The sequence below is a fragment of the Gorilla gorilla genome, chromosome 12 (assembly GCF_029281585.2).
Source record: "Gorilla gorilla gorilla isolate KB3781 chromosome 12, NHGRI_mGorGor1-v2.1_pri, whole genome shotgun sequence".
In the NCBI taxonomy this organism is placed as follows: domain Eukaryota; kingdom Metazoa; phylum Chordata; class Mammalia; order Primates; family Hominidae; genus Gorilla; species Gorilla gorilla.
The window spans coordinates 50,707,460-50,727,991 of NC_073236.2; the positions used below are offsets into that span (position 1 = coordinate 50,707,460).

General features: G+C 46.9%; 1 protein-coding gene across 2 annotated transcripts; it reads left to right on the plus strand.

Annotated features, from left to right (window-relative positions):
- Nucleotides 1–912: 912 nt before the first annotated feature.
- Nucleotides 913–16,878, plus strand: IL1RN (interleukin 1 receptor antagonist). Of its 2 annotated transcripts, XM_055378268.2 has the most exons (6): nt 913–1,185; nt 3,228–3,290; nt 10,805–10,856; nt 12,693–12,781; nt 13,904–14,016; nt 15,516–16,878. In XM_055378268.2, exons 1-6 carry the CDS (start codon nt 1,176–1,178, stop codon nt 15,729–15,731), a joined length of 543 nt encoding a protein of 180 aa, XP_055234243.2. In that variant the 5' UTR covers nt 913–1,175; the 3' UTR covers nt 15,732–16,878. The 2 variants fall into 2 exon arrangements, with proteins under 2 accessions (XP_055234243.2, XP_018878391.3); XM_019022846.4 differs by lacking the exon at nt 3,228–3,290 and having other exon boundaries at nt 916–1,185.
- Nucleotides 16,879–20,532: the final 3,654 nt, after the last annotated feature.

A 20,532-nucleotide genomic window follows, 5' to 3' on the forward strand; every position in this document is an offset into this window, starting at 1 on the left:
ATGCTTCCGGTGAGCCCTAAGTCTAAGATAGGGTAGGGAGCATCAGGTCCATTTTGCAGCTGTCAAAATGAGGTCTGAAGGGCAGAAGTGGTGTGCCCACACACACACACACAACTGGTTGGCTGCAGACCTGGGGACTAGACCCGGGACTTCGTCCTGCCCAGTAGTCTCTTGCCACTGCTCCCCATCAACTTGGATGGCTTTAAGCATCTGTGAGTTGTCTGCTCCCTGATGGCAGAATGCAGAGACATGAAGCTACAAGCAGGTTCATTCCCAATGGCAAAAAGGAGGAGGGGTGTTCAGAACATCAGGTGCTTCTAGAGAAAGCAGGGAGAGAGTATCTGGCCTTGTGGACAATGTCACGGCAGAGGCCAGGTATAGGGCATGGGGGTAACTGGAAGCGGGATGGACCCTGTTATTCCCTAAGACATGGCTTCCACGTAGTGCTCAAACAAGGCCTTTGCCCTTGCTGTTCCCTCCACCTGGAATATTCTTCCCCTTCCTTGACATTGCTCAGGTCTCCACTCCTATGTCACCCTCTCAGAGAGGGCTTCCCTGACCACTTTCCCTAAAATAGCCACCCACTCCTAGGTCCCTCAAAAGCATATCCTGCTTTGGATTTTCCCTACAGCAATATGCCCTATGAAGTTATTTTATTTGTTAACTTGTTTCTTGTCTGTTTTCCTTTGTTAGAGCGTTGGGAACCTTGTCTGGCTTGTTCCCAATGCCTGGAAGAGTGCCCGGCACACAGGATTAAGCCAACACATATGTTTTGAATGAATGTGTGCACACATGCATGAGCTGGCGGCAGTTGGGGTTGGGGTAAGCACGAAGGCCCAGCTCAGTTCTCTGCATGTGACCTCCCATCTTACGCAGATAAGAACCAGTTTGGTTTCTGCTAGCCTGAGTCACCCTCCTGGAAACTGGGCCTGCTTGGCATCAAGTCAGCCATCAGCCGGCCCATCTCCTCATGCTGGCCAGCCCTTTGTGAGTGTGTGGGAGGGGAGGCTGGGCTCCTCCTTGTACTCTCTGAGGTGCTCTGGAAGGAGGAACAGCTCCACCCTGGGAGGGACTGTGGCCCAGGTACTGCCTGGGTGCTACTTTATGGGCAGCAGCTCAGTTGAGTTAGAGTCTGGAAGACCTCGGAAGACCTCCTGTCCTATCAGGCCCTCCCCATGGCTTTAGGTAAGCTCCTTCCACTCTTATTTTTCCACCTGAGAAATGAGAGAGGAAAATGTCTACAATTGGTGTTTATCAAATGCTTTCAGGCTCTGGTGAGCAAGCGTCCAGGAAAATGTCAAGTGCATGGAGCTCCAGGCCTGTCTGGGGGATCTGGGCACAGGGAGGCATCCGTGGGAGACCATGCAGGCACTCTGAGGCAGGGGCTGCAAGCCTAGTGCCTGCTGGGGCAGCAGGTGAACAGAGAGGTGTAACTGCTGTGACAGAAGTCATGGAGTCCTTGGAGTGTGAGGGTCATTTTCCACTGTTGATAGAATAGGGAAATTGGTGAAATAGCTCTGTTAAATGAGAGAAAGAACAGTGTGAGCTCAATGAGAAATACTAATAGAATGTGGCACTGAGCCACAAGGTCTGAGGGCTGATTGATAAGGAAGGGTGGGGACTGTGGAGAATTAAGGGCTTGGCACTAGTCAGTTCCACCAGATAGTTGTCACAAGAGAATGCAGGCTCAGGTGGCCAGAACTTCTCGCTTTTCCAGAAGAGTCCGATATTCTGATTTCATTATGTATAGTATTCTGATTAAACAAGACAATAAAGCAAGCAGATAAAATATTTAAATTATGAGCTACCAGTTTGCAACCTCCGGTTAGGATTTGTGTGGGGCAAAGAAAAAAACTCTCAGGATCATTGGTATGTAGACTCTAATTTTAAGTTTCTAATTTAAAATTGGCCCCTGAGTCTGGGCGTGGTGGCTCACACCTGTAATCCCAGCATTTTGGGAGGCCAAGGTGGATGGATCACTTGAGGTCAAGAGTTCAAGGCCTGCCTGGCCAACATGGTGAAACCCTGTCTCTAGTAAAAATACAAAAATTAGCTGGGCATGGTGGTATATGCCTGCAATCTCAGCTACTTGGGTAGCTAAGGCAGGAGAATTGCTGGAACCTGGGAGGTAGAAGTTGCAGTGAATGGAGATCACACCACTGCACTCCAGTCTGGGCAATAGAGAGAGACGCTCTGTCTAAAAACAAATATGTAAAGATAAATAAAATGAAATAAAATAGGCCTCTAATGAGCAGGCCATTCTCCTTTCTGGGTCTTACTTTCCTTACTCTCCTTTCTGGGTGTTAAGAGGAGGTCTAGAGGAAGCTGGACAACTCTTAGCTTGTAGTAAGCACAGTGGGAGTGTCAGCTCTTAATGGGTCATGGACACGTTACAAGCTAGGCGCCGTGCTGAGCACTTTACATGGTTTATCCCACTGAACCCTCTCAATAACCCTATGAGGAAGGGCTATTATTGCTCACATTTTCGGAAGAGGAAATGGATATAGAGAGATTAGATAATTTGCCCATGGCCAGACAGCTAGTATAAGAGGAGGAGGTGGGTTGACTGCAGACATTCTGTCTTCAAACCACTACACTATGCTATGGGGACACAGAGACTTAATGAAATCATGGAGAGGGGAATTGCTTTGTCAACCACAAGCAGTTATTCCGGGGGCAGCAGATCCTCCCCTGTCCCCCAGTGGGTACAATGGTCCCTGGTGGGTTGTGCTACAATGTTAGCCCATGGTCTTATGTGTTTTTCAAATGTGTAAAGTAGGATGCTGGAGCCACTCTTAGAACCAGATACTGATACACTGTGAAGAAATAAATCTCTGTGCTTAAAACTGGTTCATCCCAAAATATTTTGAACTGACACACAATAGGTGCTAAATAAATGTGTGTTAACTTGAATTGGATTGAATTCGGGAAAAAAGTGCAATAAGCTTAGTGAAGACACCATGTTCCCTGGGTAGAGGAACCACATTCTCCATCTAAGGCCAGGAGTATGGGAGGTATCAATGTTTGCTCAGCACAGAACAGGGTGCCAAGAAGAGAAAAGTTGAGGGGGTGCATACTCTGACTGGAAACTGGAAGGGTGAGAACAGAGGGTAAAGGATAGAGATGGAACCATGTGCATACACTTTGTGTTACCTTGGACAAGTCATTCATTTCTCTGGACCTCTGCTTTCTCTCTACACAATGGGGTCCCACCACTTCTCTTACAGCTGACTTGTATGAAGAAGGAGGTGGAGGAGGAGGAGAAGGTGAAGACAGTGCTGACTCAAAGGGTAAATCCTTTTTAGGATCCAAGTTTGAAAACAATTTTAGGCTACTAGATATGAACAACATCTTGATTATGTAGTTGAAGGAAATTAAAGATGAATGGTTTAATTAAAAATCAGAATGAAAATGATTGATTACTAATATATCTGCAATGGTTTATTTTCCTGAGTGGCAGACTCACTAAGGTTTTTGAATACTCCTGTGTGATTGCTCTGTGTATGTATGTATGTATGTATGTATGTATGTATGCATGCATGTATCTATCTATCTGTTGTCTAATAAAATGGATCACATCTCTGCTAATAAAAACACTACACTGGCAGGGTACAATTATAATCATTAATTGTGCCTGCAATTTGCAGCAGCAGCCACCAGATGTACCAGTGCCCTTTAAGGGTTCATAATTTAGAATAACCCAATTATCTGAGTTTTTCAGGGACTGAGGGGTTTGCCAAGGTGTAGAACTTTCAGTAATAAAGTCAAGAAAGTCCTGGACAAACCAAGGTAATTGGTCACTCTAGTCCATAACCAGGTAAAGAGCTTTCCCTGTAACCTGTGTAAGGTTTTAGAATCACTTCTTTCCTTATTACCAAAAATCCTCCCCAAATTTTCAAGCAATTATGAACTAAATAGTTACTCTATGAGACAGGAGTTCAGCCCAAAAGAAACACCATAAGAACAAATATAATTCTTGCTTATGTTAACCATGCAATGAAGCAGAGAGAAAAAGTCAGTGGCCTCTTTAGGAGGACTGTAGTGTGGGAAGAAATAACAAAACTGGGTTTCAATCCTGGCTTGGCCAGGATCTGGAGCAAGTGAGTTAATCTTTATAAGCCTTGAGTAGTTTCTTCTTCTTCTTCCTCCTCCTCCTCCTCCTCTTCTTCTTCTTCTTCTTCTTCTTCCTCCTCTTCTTCCTCTTCCTCTTCCTCTCCTTCCTCTTCCTCTTATTCTTCTTCGTCGTCTTCGTCTTCATCTTCTTTTTATTTTCAAAGTGAAAGCAAGTTTATTAAGAAAGTAAAGGAATAAAAGAATGGCCACTCCATAGACAGAGTAGCCTGACCCTTGAGTTCTTCTATAAAGTCACTATGAATTTATACTCATTTTGAAAGTGGGTGTCAATATGTCTGTCCACTTTGCACAGCTGTTATGTGGACAAAAGGAGATCTGTGTGAAAGTGTAACACAGAGCCTAAACTATAACAGGTAAGCAACACAGTTGTCCCCTTCCCCATGATGTCTGTTCTTCTCCATTTCCTCCTGCCTGCGGGGGGATTATAAAACTAATCATCAAAGCCAAGAAGGCAAGAGCAAGCATGTACCTCTGAAAACACAAGATAACTGCATAAGTAATGACTTTCAGTGCAGATTCATAGCTAACCCATAAACTGCTGGGGCAAAAATCATCTTGGAAGGCTCTGAACCTCAGAAAGGATTCACAGTAAGTTAACCATGTAGATCTGAGAGGAGAGTAGCTTCTTGTAGATAACAGTTGGATTATACGCCATGTCCTGATCCCCTTCATCATCCAGGAGAGCAGAGGTGGTCACCCTGATAGCAGCAAGCCTGGGGGCTGCAGCTTGGTGAGTAGAGGTACTCAGGGGTACAGATGTCTCCAAACCTGTCCTGCTGCCTTAGGGAGCTTCTAATAAGTTGATGGATTTGGTTAAAATTAACTTGGCTACTTGGCAGGACTGGGTCAGTGGGGACTAACAAAAAGAAGACATCAGATTATACCCTGGGGGTTTGTATTTCTTGTGTTTCTTTCTCTTCTTTGTACTAAAATATTTACCCATGACTGGGAAAGAGCAACTGGAGTCTTTGTAGCATTATCTTAGCAAAAATTTACAAAGTTTGGAAAACAATATTGCCCATATTGTGTGGTGAGTCCTGTGACACTCAGGATTCAAGTGTTGGCTGAAGCCACTAAATGTGAGATGAAGCCATTACAAGGCAGTGTGCACATCTGTCCACCCAAGCTGGATGCCAACATTTCACAAATAGTGCTTGCGTGACACAAATGCAGTTCCAGGAGGCCCAGATGAAAATGTTTGTGCTGAAATTTGTTAAAGCTTCCCGACAAACTAGATTTGTCAGTAAGGATCGTTTTCTGCAAGGGGGATGAAACTTGTGGGGTGAGCCATTTGGGCTGAGGAGGAGGGAGGTTGGAGCTGAGAAATGTGGAGACAATTTCCCTTTAGAAGGACTGAATCTCCTTGCCTCTCTGGGGTGCGGCAGCCAGCAGGATCCAATGGTGTATATGTATCCCCAGCTCCCCATTCAGTGATATTATGTCAGTAGCTTGAAATTATCTGTGGTGGGAGTATTATGTCATGGAAATTGGCAAATGGAAACTTTTATTGGAGATTCAATTGTTAAACATTTACCAGCACACCACTGCCCTGCCTTCAGAGTCAATGACCCCATCCAAGTTTAACCCATCTGTCCACTGTCTCCAACACAATCTTTATAAAACACACCTGACAACATTACCCTTTTATTCAGTTTTTTAAAAGATAAGTTTCCAGCTCATCGGGGTGGCTTTAAAGGCCATTTCTCCTCTGGACCTCACCCAACTTTTCAAATCACTTTTCCTACCCCTACCTCTAAATGCTACTCAAACTCCAGCCATCCTGAATAATAAGACTTTTGAAAAGTAGATTATGGGCTGGGCACAGTGGCTCACACCTGTAATCCCAGCACTTTGGGAGGCCAAGATGGGTGGATCACCTGAGTTCGGGAGTTCGAGACCAGCCTGACTAACATAGTGAAACCCTGTCTCTACTAAAAATACAAAATTAGTTGGGGGTGGTGGCACAAGCCTGTAATCCCAGCTACTCAGGAGGTTGAGGCAGGGGAATTGCTTGAACCTGGGAGGCGGAGGTTGCGGTGAGCCTAGATTGCTCCACTGCACTCCAGCCTGGGCAACAAGAGCGAAACTCCATCTCAAAAAAATAAATAAATAAATAAATAAAGTAGATTACATCAGATACCTCTGGCCTAGGTTGTTTATGACCAACTCTCCTGCTGAGAATAACTAGAAAAGCTAGACAAAACATATTTCCAAAAGATCTCTTTGGAGGCATCAGAGAATGGCCAAGGCTGTAAGGAACTGCCTGAGCCCAGAGAGGTGGAGCCCAGCACTGGTGCCCTTTACTCTTGGGGACATGTGCTGGTTTCAAAAACTTCAGCTGAGCTTTTGAGCATTCATGGAACTTGGTGGGGGAGATGAAATTTGTACCTTAAATCCTGCCTACAGGGAGGGTCCCTGATAATCCCCACCCAATTTGGAAATCTGGGTCAGCCTTCACAGGTACTGAAGCCCTCCTCTGAATGATCTCAAGTCCTGCTAGGGTAGAGGTTACCTGCTTTTGAAAGGCTCCTGGCCTACCTGTGCAGTGGAAGCAAAAGTGAACCATCTCAGGGTACAGATAACAATCATCCAGATCCTTGAATGGCCTCTACTGTGCTTAATATATAGTATTCAGCAGTCAATAAAAAGGATTTAGGCACATGCAAGATGACCTGTGTATCAGGGAGAAATAGGCAATAAATGGAGATCCAGCAGGGATTTGAATCATGGATCTGAATCAGGGGCAGCCTTCGAAAGAACTATGGAGAATATACTCAAAGATTTAAAACACAAGATTGGAATTTTTGGCAGAGAACTAACAACTGTACAAAAAAGGAACCAAATGGAAATCCTAGAACTGAAAGATGCAATTAACCGATGTTGAGAAATAGCCAACATCTACTGAACACTTCCCATGTGGACAGCTGTGCTAAACACTTTACAGGCATCAACATAAGATGTGTCTCCTTACAGCAGTGCAGTGTCCCTCCTAAGACATGGACAGCCTGGTTTCCCTATCTCTCTGCTTCATCAAAACCCCTTTACGTGGGGCTTAGACACTCCTGTTGTCTCTAGTGTCTGGTAGCACAGGGCTCAGCACATGGAAGCCACTAGATACAATTTGATGACCAGGACCTCCGATGAAAGCCATGGGTGCTGATTGGGAAGGCATTGTCCTTTATGTGCTATGGTCTTAAAGCTTCATCCAGGAAGCAGAACTGGGGGGGTGCTGAGGACCCAGAACCGAGAATAAGATTAGTCAGAGATTTCCTGTGGGCAGAAATCATAAGGACGCCAACTGTTTGGGTGAGATAAGACGAAACCAAGAGTGGACTTGTGGCCAGAAGCGTGAGGAAGAGGGAGAGAGCTTCCCTTGTCCCCTTTCTTCCTCTCCCTAAGCCACAGTGATTGACAGCCCCCTCCTTTGGAGTCAGAGCAGGCTTGAGACTGGACTGGGAAAGGAGGGTGGGTCAGGATACAGAGCAGGAGGCTGGGAGTGCAGGGCAGGAGCAAGGGGCTGGGGCATTCATTGTGCCTGATCTCTCCCACTTTACCTGGGGTAAAGAAGCATATGCAAAAGCCACGGTGTGAGTATTTCCCAAGTGCCAGGGTCAGGGCATGATTCATCACGTGCAGCATTTCATTCAATCCTTATAGTAACCGATGATGTGGCTTCTATTATTAGCTCTATCAGATAATGAAACTGAGACCAAGACAGGCTCTGCACATTGTGTGGGGTGGCCCAGCTCGGAAATGACACAGGGGGATTCAGACCTAGACTCCATAACTCCTGCCCCAGGGACCACCCCCACCCTCACGCTGTGCATGTCGACAAAGGACAGGCTGGGCCACTGCTCAGGACACGGCGGGGAAATGACACAGAGCAGGGAGGTTCCAGGAGCCCCGAGCGTCTTTTCTCCAGGAGAATACTCTCTGAATCCAGACTGGGGTCAGAGAAACATTTACCCAGGAGCCGCAGTGTGGGTGGGGCTTTTTACTTGAAATGCTGTCTGAAGGCAGTGGCCAGGATGGAACTCTCCTCCCTACCTTGGCAAGCCACTTCTCTTCTGCAATCTGTAAGGACATTTTTGAGAGAATTATGGTTTTCCAATTCCGGAGGGCTGAAGAAAGACAAATAGGAGAGAACCTATCATAGTCAGGTGCTAGCTGCCTTCTCTTTCAGAGGGTGTGATAATAAAGTGATACAATGATTATTAACAAATACTTTGGAAATTTTAAACGCTAATATTCAACACACTCTGGAAGAGGCAAATAAGTAGACAGGTTCATATACATCATCTCCTTCAGCTAGTCCTCACAAAAACAAACAAATGAATAAACACAATTCTTCTTTGGCCCTCATAGGAAGACACTGTTTCTTGAACGTGTTTCAAAAAGGATGGGTGACTCACTCAAGGTCACACTGTTTATGAGGACAGTACAGGAATACAGACATGCCATTTTGCCTGAAAAAATCTATCACCCAGGGAGGTGACACAATTTTGCAGAAATGTTCTATTTCCTCTGAAGGATACATTCTTTAAACCTTTGGGAAATTCATTCATAGTCTTCCTCCTTTGAAGGATTAACTCTCTGGACACAAAGTGTTTGATTCTGATTTGTTGGTTGGAAGATGTGTTGGTTGAGAGAAAGATTCTGATTTGTTGGTTGAAAATAGACTCATCAAGATCAACCACTGTAGTAGTAAATATTTTGACATTTTGTCTGTATTCCTGTGCTGCCCTCACAAGCTGCATCACCTTGAGTGAGTCATTCATACTTTTTTGTTTGTTTTTGTTTTGGAGATGGAGTCTTACTCTGTTGCCTAGGCTGGAGTGCAGTGGCATGATCTTGGCTCACTGCAACCTCCATCTCCTGGGTTCAAGTGATTCTCCTGCCTCAGCCTCCCAAGTAGCTGGGATTACAGGCACATGCCACCACGCCCTGCTAATTTTTGCATTTTTAGTAGAGACGGAGTTTCACCATTTTGGTCAGGTTGGTCTTGAACTCCTGACCTCAGGAGATCCGCCCACCTCAGCCTCCCCAAGTGCTGGGATTACAGGTGTGAGCCACCGTGCCCAGCCCAGCCATCATTTTGAAACACATTTGAGAAATAGTGTCTTCCTTTGAGGGCCAAGGAGACTTTTTTTTTGTTTATTTGTTTGTTTTTGTGAGGACTAGCTGAAGAGGGTGATGTATATTAACCTGCCTACTTATTTGCCTCTTCCCAGAGTGTGATGAATATTAGGGTTTAAAGTTTCTGAAGCATTTGTTAATAAAGCCCGGGGCTGGAGGTCAGAAGACCTGGATTTCTCTGCATACTTTTGCCATTAGCAAGCTGTGTGACCTTGGACAGATCCCTTTTTTGTCTAAATCTTTCTGAGTCTTCTTGAAAACAATGCCAGGTTGGGACAGGATGATTGCCAAGCTCCCATCCAGCTCTAAAACACTGCAACCTATGCTTCTGCACCAGCACTGTCCATCCTGTAGATCATGCAGAAATTCTCTTCAACTTTTTCCTACCCATAAAATAGGAGCATGCTTACCTTTTTCCTAACGTTCCAGGCCCCGGGTCTAGAATATTGTAAGTAAGGAAGTTAATGTGTATCAGAGCCCATTATGGGCCAGAAGTTCTCCTCTTCCTTCCTACACCTGCTTCCTCCCTCTCTCCCTCTTTCCCTTCCTTCCTTCCATCTATTTGTGAAGAAGACATGATCACCCTCATTCTGAGAGTGAAGAGACAGAGGCTCAACTAATGAAATGACTTGTTCAAGGTCACACTGGTGGCACAAGGCAAGGGGCAGAGGTTGAATTTAGACCCATTCCTGCCCAAATGCTGAGTTTATGTCATCGTCCCGAGACCATAACTTTAAAGATGTAAGATAGTGGGAAAAGAGTTGATTTCAAAGCACCTCTCAGAAGGACTCACTTTACATCAGGGGTCAGCAGACTCAGGCCAAATCCGGCCCATCCCCCGCTTTTGCAAATAAAGTTGTAGGGGAACACAGCTAGGCTTATTGATTTACGGATTGCCAATGTCCTTTTGTGAAACAGACAGCTGAGCTGAGTAATCGTGGCGCACAAAACCTAAAATATTTACTATCTCGTCCTTTACAGAATGTTTGCCAATCTATGGTCCGGAGTCCAAGGCTGTCCATTTTTCAAAGAACACAAAGTGATATGAGACTGTCCCATGTGCAGGGAGCCCTATCATTTTATTATGAAAAAACGGCCTTTCTGCTCAAATCTGTTTTTTAAAAAGTCAACAAACAGACTCTGGGTACCTGTCAGGCACAGTAGGGAGTTTGGTTTCCATTGTGCTCTTCTTCCCAGGAACTCAATGAAGGGGAAATAGAAATCTCAATTTTGGGGAAATTGCACAGGGGAAAAAGGGGAGGGAATCAGTTACAACACTCCATTGCGACACTTAGTGGGGTTGAAAGTGACAACAGCAAGGGTTTCTCTTTTTGGAAATGCGAGGAGGGTATTTCCGCTTCTCAGAGTGGGGCAGGGTGGCAGACGCCTAGCTTGGGTGAGTGACTATTTCTTTATAAACCACAACTCTGGGCCCGCAATGGCAGTCCACTGCCTTGCTGCAGTCACAGAATGGAAATCTGCAGAGGCCTCCGCAGTCACCTAATCACTCTCCTCCTCTTCCTGTTCCATTCAGAGACGGTCTGCCAACCCTCTGGGAGAAAATCCAGCAAGATGCAAGCCTTCAGGTAAGGCTACCCCAAGGAGGAGAAGGTGAGAGTGGATCAGCTGGAGATTGGAAACGTATCACAGCTGCCAGGGGCTGCCAGGCCCCAGAGGGCCTGAGAACTGGGTTTGGGCTGGAGAGGATGTCCATTATTCAAGAAAGAGGTTGTTACATGCATGGGCTTCAGGACTTGTGTTTCAAAATATCCCAGATGTGGATAGTACGACCGGAGGGCTGTCTTACTTTCCCAGAGACTCAGGAACCCAGTGAGTAATAGATGCATGCTAAGGAGTGAGACTGCGATTCAGGCCTAGTTGAATGTGCTGACAGAGAAGCAGAGAGGGGCACCAGGGGCACAGCCCGAAGGCCCAGACTGATATGGGCAAGGCCTGTCTGTGCTGACATGTTGGAGGGTCCCACTCTCCAGGGACCTTGGTTTCCCCATCTGTGACATCTGTGACATGAGAGTCACGATAACTCCTTGTGTGCCTTACAGGGTTGTTGTGAAAATTAAATGCACAGATAATAGCATAACAGTATTCCGTGCATTGTAAAGAGCCTGAAAACCATTATGATTTGAAAATGGAATCAGGGGTTTGTGAGACCATCACTATTGTAAAGATGTGATGCTGATAGAAATGACAGGACTGCTTGTGCATGCCCTCTGCCGTGTGACATTCCAGCAGTGAAATCATGTTGGGGTGACTTCTCCCCCACTCTGACCTTTATGTTTGTCTGGGCCAAGGCTGCAAGTCGGGCTCTGTGGGTGTATGAGTGACAAGTCTCTCCCTTCCAGATATGGGGACTGTCTGCTTCCCCAGGTTGCCTCTCCCTGCTCTGATCAGCTAGAAGCTCCAGGAGATCCTCCTGGAGGCCCCAGCAGGTGATGTTTATCCCTCCAGACTGAGGGATATCTAGAAACTAGGATAATCACAAACAGGCCAATGCTGCCATATGCAAAGCACTTTGGTTTGCCTGGCCACCCCTCGTAGAGCGTGTGGGCTCTTCAGAGCCACCTGATGAGGTGGGTACAGTTAGCCACACTTCACAGGTAAGGAGGTGAGGCACAGGTCCCAGGGCATGCTGGCCGGAGCTCTGTTTATTACGTCTCACAGCTTTGAGTCCTGCTCTCAACCAGAGAGGCCCTTTACCAAGAAGAAAGGATTGGGACCCAGAATCAGGTCACTGGCTGAGGTAGAGGGGAAGCCGGGTTGTTCCCAAGGGTAGCTGCTCCTGCAGGACTCTGAGCAGGCCACCAACTAATGGAGGAATGGCTCTAGGGACAGATCCTTCTGGTCTCAGACTCAGAGCAAGTTAGCTGCAAGGTGTTCCGTCTCTTGAAACTTCTAACTAGGTGCTATGGTAGCCACTAGTCTCAGGTGGCTATTTAAATTTGTACTTAAATGAATGAAAATAGAAGAAAATTTAAAATCCAGACCCTTGGTCACACTACTCACATTTAAAGACGTCAATAGCCACAGGTGGTTAGTGGCCACCCTATTGGGCAGTGCAGCTACAGAACATTTTTGCATCCCAGAAAGTTCTTTCGGATGTTGCTGCTCTACAGCATGCTTTGCTGAAAGAGAAGTGCCTTCCCTGGGAATCTCAGATGGGAAGCAAGTAAGGAGAGGAGTCAAATGTGGGCTCACTGCTCACCAGCTGTGAGGGTTGGGCCTGCCTCTTAACCAGTGTCAGCCTCAGTCTTCTCATCTATGCGTGCCATGGGTGTACTAAAATACTATACCCCTGGAAGAGCTGGGTGCAAATTTGACAAGTTCTGGGGGACACAGGAAGGTGCCAAGCACAAGGCTGGGCACATGGTGGCTGTGCACTACAGCTGAGTCCTTTTCCTTTTCAGAATCTGGGATGTTAACCAGAAGACCTTCTATCTGAGGAACAACCAACTAGTTGCTGGATACTTGCAAGGACCAAATGTCAATTTAGAAGGTGAGTGGTTGCCAGGAAAGCCAATGTATGTGGGCATCGGGTCACTTTGCCCCTCTGTCTGCAGCAGCATGGCCTGCCTGCACAAACCCTAGGTACAATGTCCTAATCCTTGTTGGGTCTTTGTATTCAAGTTTGAAGCTGGGAGGGCCTGGCTACTAAAGGGCACATATGAGGGCAGCCTGAAGAGGGTGTGGAGAGGCAGAGTCTAGGTCAGGGGTCAGTGCCTATAGGCACAGTGGTCCCAGGGCCACAGCTGGGAAGGGCAAATACCAGAAGGCAAGGCTGACCATTCCCTTCCTCAAGTGCCTATTAAGGCTTCATGTTCCTATGTTGTTCAAACCCTAACTCAATCCCAAATTAATCCACCATGTATAAGGTTGAGCTATGTCTCTTATTCCTGGACACCATACTCAGCCATATTCTGGTCCATGCATTAAACAAGCTGGATGACCTTGAAGAAGCTTCACCCGCTCTGTTCCTCAGCTTTCCCTTCAGTGGGATGATATCAATTGGACAACAGGATGTGCGACTCTTTTAGTTTCAGCCTTCCAGGATGTTTTCACTCCCCTGTTTGTTGTTGTAGGACGGTATTACCTTCACCTTCCCACCTTCCCTATTCCCTGGTTCTGTCTCCTGTGCCTCGCTCTGAAAGTGGATGAGACCTACCATTCCTGTCCTGGTAGTTCTCCTAATGAACACACTGAAGCACGAGGAAGCTGAGATTTTTGTTGCTACATGAGAGCATGGAGGCCTCTTAGGGAAAGAGGAGGTTCAGAGACTCCTAGGCTCCTGTGGAGCCCCACTCATGGCCTTGTTCATTTTCCCTGCCCCTCAGCAACACTCCTATTGACCCGGAGCACAGGTATCCTGGGGAAAGTGAGGGAAATATGGAAATCACACGGAACAACATCCAGGAGACTCAGGCCTCTAGGAGTAACTGGATAGTGTGCTTGGTTTACTCTTCTGTTTAGATGCAGACCAGGAAGATGAGACCTCTCTGCCCTTCTGACCTTGGGATTTTAATTTTGTGGGGACCAGGGGAGATAGAAAAATACCCAGGGTCTCTTCATTATTGCTGCCTCCTCTTCTATTAACCTGACCCTCCCCTCTGTTCTTCTCCAGAAAAGATAGATGTGGTACCCATTGAGCCTCATGCTCTGTTCTTGGGAATCCATGGAGGGAAGATGTGCCTGTCCTGTGTCAAGTCTGGTGATGAGACCAGACTCCAGCTGGAGGTAAAAACATGCTTTGGATCTCAAATCACCCCAAAACCCAGTGGCTTGAAACAACCAAAATTTTTTCTTGTGATTCTGTGGGTTGACCAGGATTAGCTGGGTAGTTCTGTTCCATGTGGTGGAACATGCTGGGGTCACTTTGGCAGCTGCATTCAGCAGAGTGCCTGGCTTGCGCTGGGCATCCAAGGTGGCCCCTCATCCTCCAGGCTCTCTTTCCATATGATCTCTCAGTGTTTAAGAGTTAGTTTGAGCTTCCTTACAGCATGGCGGCTGACTTCCAAAAGGGATTATTCCAAAAAGAGCCTCAACATGCAGGTGCTTATTATAACTTCTGCTTGCATCATCCTATTGGCCAAAGCCAGTCATGTGGCTAAGTCTAGCCCCTTGTGAGAGGAGACTGCATAAGAGTGTGAACACCAGGAGACACGGTCACTGGGGGCCACCACTGTAACCATCTACCACAGGACCTGAATCTCTGTGTGCTACTCCCTTGCTCAAGGGCCCCTCTACCCACTCAGACCTGTTGTCTTCTAGCAAAGCCCATCCTCAGGACCTTTCTCTTCCAATCCTTATTGACTCAAATTGATTAGCTGGTACTCCACCCAGAGCCCTGTGCTCCTTTATCTCATGTAATGTTAATGGGTTTCCCAGCCCTGGGAAAACATGGTTTTGTCTCAGGGGCTTGCTGGATGCAACCTTAACCTCAATGTGAGTGGCCATACTGTGGCACTGTCACATCCCTCACCAGGGACACTGTTCTGGAGGGTGACTGCCTGTTCTGTGAGGAGTGGGGATGGCTAGGACATTGCATGGAACACACCACCACCCCATCTTCTCAGAGCTCAAACCCTGACAGAACACCAGCTCCATAGGCCTTGGCTTCTGCTGATGGTGCCGTGTTATTTACCAGACTTAGTGGTCCAAGGCCACAGTGGCCAGATTTCCCAAAGTCAAGGTGTGACAGTGGGACAGCCTCTTTGTGTCTTTGCTGTCCTAAGAAACCTGGGCCATGCCAGGCGCAGTGGCTCACGCCTGTAATCCCAGCACTTTGAGAGGCCAAGGTGGGCAGATCACGAGGTCAGGAGTTTGAGACCAGCCTGGCCAACATGGTGAAACCCTGTCTCTATTAAAAATAGAAAACATTAGACAGGTGTGGTGGTGCATGCCTGTAATCCCAGCTACTCAGGAGGCTGAGGCAGGAGAATCGCTTTAACCCAGGAGGTGGAGGTTGCAGTGAGCCGAGATTGTGCCACTGCACTCCAGCCTAGGCGACAGAGCAAGACTCCGTCTCGGGAAAATTAATTAATAAATAAATAAACGTAGGTCCCAGAGTCCCACAGAATGGCAGACAGGAGCACCTGGGGGCTTTTAGGGTATGGCATTTCCCCTGTACTAACTCTGGGCTGTCCAGAGGGCCATTTCATGGCATGGAGTGGAGAGGGAGGCAGCACAGGACTTCCTAGGCCTCAGCTCTCACCTGCCCATCTTTTGATTTCCAGGCAGTTAACATCACTGACCTGAGCGAGAACAGAAAGCAGGACAAGCGCTTCACCTTCATCCGCTCAGACAGCGGCCCCACCACAAGTTTTGAGTCTGCCGCTTGCCCCGGTTGGTTCCTCTGCACAGCGATGGAAGCTGACCAGCCCGTCAGCCTCACCAATATGCCTGACGAAGGCGTCATGGTCACCAAATTCTACTTCCAGGAGGACGAGTAGTACTGCCCACGCCTGCCTGTTCCCATTCTTGCATGGCAAGGACTGCAGGGACTGCCAGTCCCCCTGCCCCAGGGCTCCCGGCTATGGGGTCACTGAGGACCAGCCATTGAGGGGTAGACCCTCAGAAGGCGTCACAAGAACCTGGTCACAGGACTCTGCCTCCTCTTCAACTGACCAGCCTCCATGCTGCCTCCAGAATGGTCTTTCTAATGTGTGAATCAGAGCACAGCAGCCCCTGCACGAAGCCCTTCCATGTCGCCTCTGCATTCAGGATCAAACCCCGACCACCTGCCCAACCTGCTCTCCTCTCGCCACTGCCTCTTCCTCCCTCGTTCCACGTTCCCATGCCCTGGATCCATCAGGCCACTTGATGACCCCCAACCAAGTGGCTCCCACACCCTGTTTTACAAAAAAAAAAAAAAAGACCAGTCCATGAGGGAGGTTTTTAAGGGTTTGTGGAACATGAAAATTAGGATTTCATGATTTTTTTTTCAGTCCCCGTGAAGGAGAGCCCTTCATTTGGAGATTATGTTCTTTCTGGGAGAGGCCTGGGGGCTTAAAATATTCCTGCATTTGTGAAATGATGGTGAAAGTAAATGGTAGCTTTTCCCTTTTTTTTCTTCTTTTTTTGTGATGTCCCAACTTGTAAAAATTAAAAGTTATGGTACTATGTTAGCCCCATAATTTTTTTTTCCTTTTAAAACACTTCCATAATCTGGACTCCTCTGTCCAGGCACTGCTGCCCAGGCTCCAAGCTCCATCTCCACTCCAGATTTTTTACAGCTTCCTGCAGTACTTTACCTCCTATCAGAAGTTTCTCAGCTCCCAAGGCTCTGAGCAAATGTGGCTCCTGGGGGTTCTTTCTTCCTCTCCTGAAGGAATGAATTGCTCCTTGACATTGTAGAGCTTCTGGCACTTGGAGACTTGTATGAAAGATGGCTGTGCCTCTGCCTGTCTCCCCCACCAGGCTGGGAGCTCTGCAGAGCAGGAAACATGACTCGTATATGTCTCAGGTCCCTGCAGGGCTGAGCACCTAGCCTCGCTCTTGGCAGGTACTCAGCGAATGAATGCTGTATATGTTGGGTGCAAAGTTCCCTACTTCCTGTGACTTCAGCTCTGTTTTACAATAAAATCTTGAAAATGCCTATATTGTTGACTATGTTCTTGGCCTTGACAGGCTTTGGGTATAGAGTGCTGAGGAAACTGAACGACCAATGTGTCTTTCTCACCCCAGAGGCTGGCGCCTGGCTGCCTCTTCTCTAAGAGTTCTTTTCTTCCTTCAGCCTCACTCTCCCTGGATAACATGAGAGCAAATTTCTCTGCAAAAAATATGTGGGGCAGCACTGTCCACAACAGCCTCTACTGGAAACAACCCAAGCACCCATCCTAGAATGAATTCGTACGTCATGTATCTGCACACAACACAATGCTCCTTGGCAAAGAAAATGAATGAATTACAGCCAGCTGCACCTCACAAGACAGATAATCTTACAAACATCATGTGGGTACAAGAATCACAAAAGCATGCGTAGAGTGTGATTCCATTTCTACAAAGTTCAAAACGGGCAACATGGGGCTGTTGTGTGGAGGGCTGTGGAAACAGGTGGTGCAGAGAGAAGCAAGGCCATGCTCTGTCTGAAGGCCCAGTGACACTTGGCCCCTGTGAGAGAGAGTGGCAGGCAGGAGCACCTGGGGGATTTTAGGGTCCAGACAACATTCTATTTCTTGGCATGGATGCAGTTAGGTGGTTTTCTGTATGTATATTTTATTTCACAATACCTAGAAAATAAAAAGACTTGCCCCCCAACAACCAGGGTGTAAGGAAAGGAGCATCTGGGAAATTATGAGATTAGTGAATGGAGTATTGAATTTGTCCCCATAGGTGGGAGTGCAAGACCATGAGTGACCACTTATCAAACACACCTCAGTAAACAGTCAGGCGAGTGAGGAGTGTGGTCCTTTCACCTGCCCAGGTTGTTTCTGTTAGATTCTGGGCTTGGTCTCTGGACTCCAAGAGGCAGGCCCCAGTGAGGTCATGCACTTGCTGTCTGATTTTGGCCAAGTCACCTCCCTTTTTGGGGACCGTCCCTCATTTGTTTGAGGAGAGTGTTGATTTGGATGGGGATTTTCCAAACAGAGCTCCTTGGACCCTTCTCTCTGAGGTCTCTGGAAATGGGAAGCCCTGCAGAGGGGAGGATAAATGGGCCAGGATTCAACCCTTGAACCCTGTTCCCAACAGAGCCCTCTGTTTTTCTCTTCTTTACAACTTGGACCTCCCATGGGACTTTGTTTGAAAGGGAGACTTCATTGCTAAAAGCAAACTAAACTAAGTAGGCTAAAAGGCAACAAACTGGAGAAAATGTTTAAGGTCTTCTCTAGATCTAAGATCCTATGATGTTGAGGAGGTCATCCAACATCTCTGAGTTTTCTCTTTCTTGTATATAAAATGAGAGTAGCTGGCAGGGCAGGGCATGTGTCGTTGATATATTTTTAATCCTGGTAAAAGGAGGAGGTTCAAGGCAGAAAACTCATCAAAGCTTAATGACAACAATAGCAGCTAATATTTGTGAGGCTCTAAGGTAAAACCCAAGGCTAAAACTCTTCATGCAAACTAGGTCAAGCAGCAAGCTACAGGTTAGAAACAGGCAAGGCAGCAAAACAGTCACATGGGTGAACTCTGGGACTCTGCAGTCACACTCTGACTCTCCTGCTTGCACTGGGTGCTCATAAGCAAGCTAGTTAACACCTCAGAGCCTTGGTTTTCCCACCACTAAATGCAAATAATAGGCAATGCTGAGTTATTGCAAAGTTACTTAATCTTTGCAATAGCCTTCTGTGGTGAGTGGCATATTCTTCTTATTATTATTAGTCCTAGAAGAGTCAGTGCTCAAAGGAATCTGCTTTAGAGCCTTATTGCTCCAAGTGTGGTTCATGCATCAGCAACATCAGCATACTTCTGGAGTTAAAATGCAGATTCTCAGATCTCAGGCTTGGCTTACTGACTTAGGGTCATCATCTTAACCAGATCTCCCATGCACATTAAATTTGAGAAGCACTGTTTTAAAATGCATTAGCCGGGTGCGGTGGTTCATGCTTGTAATCTCAGCACTTTGGGAGGCCAAGGCAGGTGGATCACATGAGGTCAGGAGTTCGAGATCAGCCTGACCAACATGGTGAAACCTCATCTCTATTAAAAATATAAAATTAGCCGGGCATGGTGGCGCATACCTGTAATCCTAGCTACTCAGGAGGCTGAGGCAGGAGAATCACTTGAACCTGGGAGGTGGAGGTTGCAGTGAGCCGAGATCACGCCATTGCACTCCAACCTGGGCAACAAGAGCAAAACTCTGTCTCAAAATAAATAAAGAAATAAGATAAAATAAAAAGCATAAATCACACAATGCATAAGTTTTGGCATATGCACTAGCATAAAGGAATTCTCCTACTTATAAACCTAGCCCATCTCCTTACTCTCTATCCCACTAGCCCATTGATGACACCAAAAATTCCCCTCTTAACACTTTAGCTGGGCATGGTGGCTCACACCTGTAATCCCAGCATTTTGGGAGGCTGAGGCGTGCAGAGCGCTTGAGGCCAGGAGTTCAAGACCAGCCTGACCAACATGGCAAAACCCTGTCTCTACTGAAAATGCCAAAAAATTAGCCAGCATGGTGGTACATGCCTGTAATCCCAGCTACTTGGGAGGCTGAGGCATGAGAATCACTCAAACCTGGAAGGTGACGGTTGCGGTGAGCTGAGATCATGCCACTGCATCCCAACCTGGGTGATAGTGAGACCCTGTCTCAAACAAACAAAAAAACAAAAGACTTCCTTACTTTGGTTTAAAGTGTTCCATAAAATATTCCTAAGAGGAAAAACTTTAAATCATCATCATGCTGCTAGAATGTCAGCTCAACCCATGCAGATATTTTTGTCTGTTTTGTTCTACAGTGTATCTCAAGTGCCAAGGCCATTGCTTGCGATATACTGGGTGCTAAGTGAATATCTGGTCAGTGAATAAATGAATTGGCCACTGATATATCAATAGGGATTAATTTATTCTACAGGTCAGCAAATTTGAGAAGACTGGGGACTCGGATCAGGAATATTTTGAAGGAAGCTTAGAAGAGGGAAAAGGCCCAGAGTGAAGGATTTTTCAGAGATTTGGAGGTTAAGAAAAAAGATATGACCACGAGGTGGCGGTAGCACACATAGGCTTTCGGGGTGATGCTTTAACAGATTTACGCTGGGGAAGGTCCTTTATAGCAGGAATCGGTCAAGGAGGCTATAGTGTGGAGATGGGGTCCTACTCAGAGGGGAAGGAGGGCAAGAGGACTTCTAGGAAAGAAGAGAATTGGAAAGGGGGCTTACACGGCCAGGTGAAGTCACCCAGCAGCACAGCAGGGAATCTCTGGGTCAGAGAGCTCCTATGGGCTGCAGTGGCTTGGGGCCTTTATGGCTTGGGGCTTATCCTTGGCCAGCAGATATTGGGTACAGTTTCATGGAGTATACAGAGCAGGCAGGTTCTAAATGGATTAACATAGGCTTACTGGGGCTATGTTTAAAGCAAGTGGATGTGCAAACATTTGAGTTTGGCTTGGTGGGATATTCCAGATCTGGTCTCAGCCTGCAGTGAGGAAATTAATAATCAAGGGGCCAGCACTTTATATAGCACAAGGCAGGGGCCATGGATTAGGAAAGCCAGGCCTGGGGTTCATGCTTAAGTGAGGCTTTTGTTCAACTGGGAGGCGGTGCACAGGTGACTGGGAGGTGGAGGGGCTGAGATGGGAGAGAAAAGCAC

Bases quoted from the DNA above. Each gene is read 5' to 3' on its own strand.
- IL1RN (XM_055378268.2), top strand. The intron at 10,857-12,692 runs GTAAGGCTACCC...TTTCCTTTTCAG, and splicing joins AGCAAGATGCAAGCCTTCAG to AATCTGGGATGTTAACCAGA. The intron at 12,782-13,903 runs GTGAGTGGTTGC...GTTCTTCTCCAG, and splicing joins ACCAAATGTCAATTTAGAAG to AAAAGATAGATGTGGTACCC.